This window comes from Lolium rigidum, chromosome 4 (assembly GCF_022539505.1).
Source record: "Lolium rigidum isolate FL_2022 chromosome 4, APGP_CSIRO_Lrig_0.1, whole genome shotgun sequence".
Classification (NCBI taxonomy): Eukaryota; Viridiplantae; Streptophyta; class Magnoliopsida; order Poales; family Poaceae; genus Lolium; species Lolium rigidum.
Genome location: NC_061511.1, coordinates 66,381,561 through 66,384,995, shown reverse-complemented (window position 1 = coordinate 66,384,995; position 3,435 = coordinate 66,381,561). Strand labels below are relative to the sequence as shown.

The 3,435-nt window shown below is 47.1% G+C and overlaps 1 protein-coding gene across 1 annotated transcript; it reads right to left on the bottom strand.

Annotated features, from left to right (window-relative positions):
- Window positions 1-240: 240 nt before the first annotated feature.
- Window positions 241-2,783, bottom strand: LOC124708291 (probable F-box protein At4g22165). Its single transcript, XM_047239974.1, has one exon. The coding sequence runs from the start codon at window positions 2,455-2,457 to the stop codon at window positions 1,012-1,014; it is 1,446 nt and encodes a 481-aa protein (XP_047095930.1). The 5' UTR covers window positions 2,458-2,783; the 3' UTR covers window positions 241-1,011.
- Window positions 2,784-3,435: the final 652 nt, after the last annotated feature.

Below are 3,435 nucleotides of genomic sequence, written 5' to 3'. Positions count from 1 at the left end.
AAGCAGCCCAAATCAGGAGAAGGCAGCAGAGTTGCAGTTGGGATGTGATGTCTTTGCAAAGAACATGATATTTGTGGGTGCGAGTGCAAAAAAAACAGCTAATTGACCTCATCTTATCCATTTGTTTGGATCCAATGGTCCAGCTGTTGCACTGGATCTTCTCATTGTAGAACAGGCCATGCGCCCCAATGATTTCTGGTGCTTATATTTCATCTTTTTGTAGAATTACAGTACAGCTGATACTGGTATCTCAAGATGAGACAGGTGGTTCTAGAGCCAAGCTAGTAATGAGCTCAGAGCATACCAAATATATTCTTATAAGTTTATCTAGGATAATGCCCTTGCTAAATTATGTAAGCGAACTTGGAAGGACATTTGCAAGGCTTAGCACAAATCATTAAGTCCATACTTCTTTTTTATTTCCTGAAACTTCCAAAGTTTTGGAGATTTGCACATGTGACATGTGGGGACTGGCTATTCATTGCGCATTAGGTTTTCATCATATCAGGCCATGAGTGTTACAGAAAACCACACAAGCCCGAGAAGATACCGTCAGCCACAGTATGCCCCGTTAGTGGATCACCGATTAACAAGCATGTAGAGGACATGTAGGCTTGGGCTTGCATGGTATCTCCGTGCCATGTGTGAGCCGACATATGAAGTCTAAATTCTAGTTTTTTTGTTAGGCACGACCAAATCGTAGGCCGTGTTAGATGAAAGGAATCACCTCAGAACATTGTGGTTAAAATCTAAAATTGTGGTTCCATGTTAGACTATCCTGAATGTAGAAGATACTATGTGAACCGTGAACAACACATATTGGACAGTTCAGAAAATAAAAGCCTTTTATAAAATATAAGAGACCAGGTATATGAAGAACAGAGAAACAGAACACGCCTCTGTGTCATAGCAGTTGCCCCCAAAATTAGAAAATTTTGTCGACATGGTCCTATTGGACATTCTCTAATAGCATTCGAGAAGGTAGATACTCAAATAAATACAGTACATTAACTATTTGTACACCCCCATGTTCATCCTTGTGATATTGGGTGTTATCCATATGGGATTTGGCCAGTTGCACCAAAGCTTGGATGCAATTTCTTCCCTGCCACCATTTTCTAAGTTGAGAATACCAATATCCCGGCGATCATTCTTATACCTCGAAATATATGTATCGTCATCAGTGAAATAAACACAATTTGTCTTCAGCTGCGGATATTGTTCAGCACTAAGGCACTGTGACTGACTACGGCCAAGAAACAACACATGATCATGCAAGCCGTTCATTTTCACAAGCTTTTTTGCTGACATATCAGCTTTATATACCATTATTTTGTCAGTCTCTACCAGGATATCTTCTGTGACTTCAGCACCCCTGCAAACTTGCAATAGATCACCACATGGGGCCTGAACAACATACATCAACCCATCCATCCCACTGATGTGATTCTCCATCTCGTCTGCAATAACATTCCTCGGGAAGGTAGGACCAGTGAGATCAAAAGCATCGATTTGCCCGGTTCTTGTGAACGCATACAATAGACCATCCATGTGGATGCATTGTTCATAGTCCTCACCTGGTGGCAGCAAGGTCCACTTACAATCACCTACCCTTGCAAACAAAAGCTGGCGGTATGGAAAGATGATTAAAACCACAATGTAGCTTCCCGTAGATGTATCAGGAAACACAAATGCCCGGAAGTAGAGGCAGTCACGGAGCTTGTCTAGATCATGTATTTCCACATCCAAGTCATCCCACAACTCATATTTACTAATTGCACCGGCATCGTCTAAGATCGGCTTTACATGCTCAATGGTGATCACGGGCGGGAGAGCTATCTGTTGGCTAGTTATCGGATTAAGAAGATGAAGCTCAGACTTGTCATCTGCGGTAACTAACCAGCCATGGGAGGACCCAATCAGATACCTACTACGGATGGGTGGATCCGGAAGAGTAATATTGTAGGCCCTCTTCTCAGCGAGGCTGTAGAGACAAGCTACGTTGTCAGCAACAGACTCAGAGGTGTAGAGGAGGCAAGGTGTTTGGCGCCGTTTGTACTGCACAAGCTGGCTGTGTAGGATGGTATACGCGGAGCGCCAGGCGGAGCAGACAGAGCCAGCGCGTATGAAGTCAGGGATCTCTAGTTGGGCAAAGATATCCATTAATACATCCAGCGGCAGCTCCGGCGAATTTTGCACCACGGTCTCGGTCTCCATCAGCAATGGGTCTTCTCTGAATTTCCTGCCCAAAATTTCAACCACCGTCCCGGTCTCCATCAGCAGCGTGTCTTTTCTGAACTTCCTGTACGAATTTGGTACCAAGGTCTCGGCCTCCATCAGCGGCGGGTCTTTTCTGAATTTCATGTGTGAACCGGGAGAAAGAGCCAGCAGCTTATGCAAAATTGTCAAGTCCAGATGCCCTAAGCTCATTATCCTGGTGACACTACACGCCTCCATTGGGGAAATTGCACAATCGGGTTGCTTCCGTCGCTTCCAACCAACACTCAATTCAGGCTAGGATGAAAGCACATCAAGAGGGGAGGGCAGCACTTAAATGGCAACCACGGAGGCATCAACTCTAATAATCCGAGTAGGAGATGAGTCCAAATCCATGAATCTGATGCACAAAGAGTCCGGAGAGATTTCCAACTTCAAATCCGACTAGTTCCTAGCTCCTGCGTGCGCCCCTCTGACAAATCCGACTAGAGGACAGGCAGAAAAACTAACCAGAAGGGCAGCTGGGAGCGGAGGCGGCGGCATCTGTGTAGCCCGACAGTGCAAAGGCGGAACGGCAGTTGGGAGCGGAGGCGGCGGCATCTGTGACGACGGCCGTATTCGTCGCCGGCGGAGTTGCTGGAAGTGTGGCTTCGTCGGCGGAGAGCCGCGCCGCCCGCCGTAACAAAGTCTGGACTTGCCCCCTTTTTTTTCCTTGATGGGCTGGACTGGTTCAATGGGCTTTTTTTTTATGTCGGCAGCCCATCTTTCCCTTCGTTCACGGAAGAGACGTATAGTATACCAGGTCGGTGGGGTGCCTCCTCCCTGGCGCCCGCGCGCCCTGTTGCTTTCCTTTCGCTTAAGGGATGGCCGGTTGGGCCGCGGCTGAGAGAATCTGTTTCTTGGCCCATCACAACCATTTACTGACTCAGGCCCGCAAATCGATTGAACGACCCGACGATGCCGAATACCGGAGATCCGGGTATTTAAGCTGGTAGTTTTTTCCCTGGCTAACCGATATGGGACTAAATATACGAACAACCAATGCATGCCCCGCCCCGCGCAGGAAAATCTTGACTTGGTTTCCTTTCGCTTAAGAGATGGCCGGTTGGGCCGCGGCTGAGAGAACCTGTTTCTTGGCCCATCACAACCATTTACTGACTCAGTACGAAAGTTACCTTGAAGACTAGCCCCGCACAGCTAATTTTCCAAGCAGTAAGC

What these genes read in the sequence shown, in the direction of transcription:
- LOC124708291 (XM_047239974.1), bottom strand. Translation starts at nt 2,457, where the DNA reads ATGGAGGCGTGTAGTGTCACCAGGATAATGAGCTTAGGGCATCTGGAC.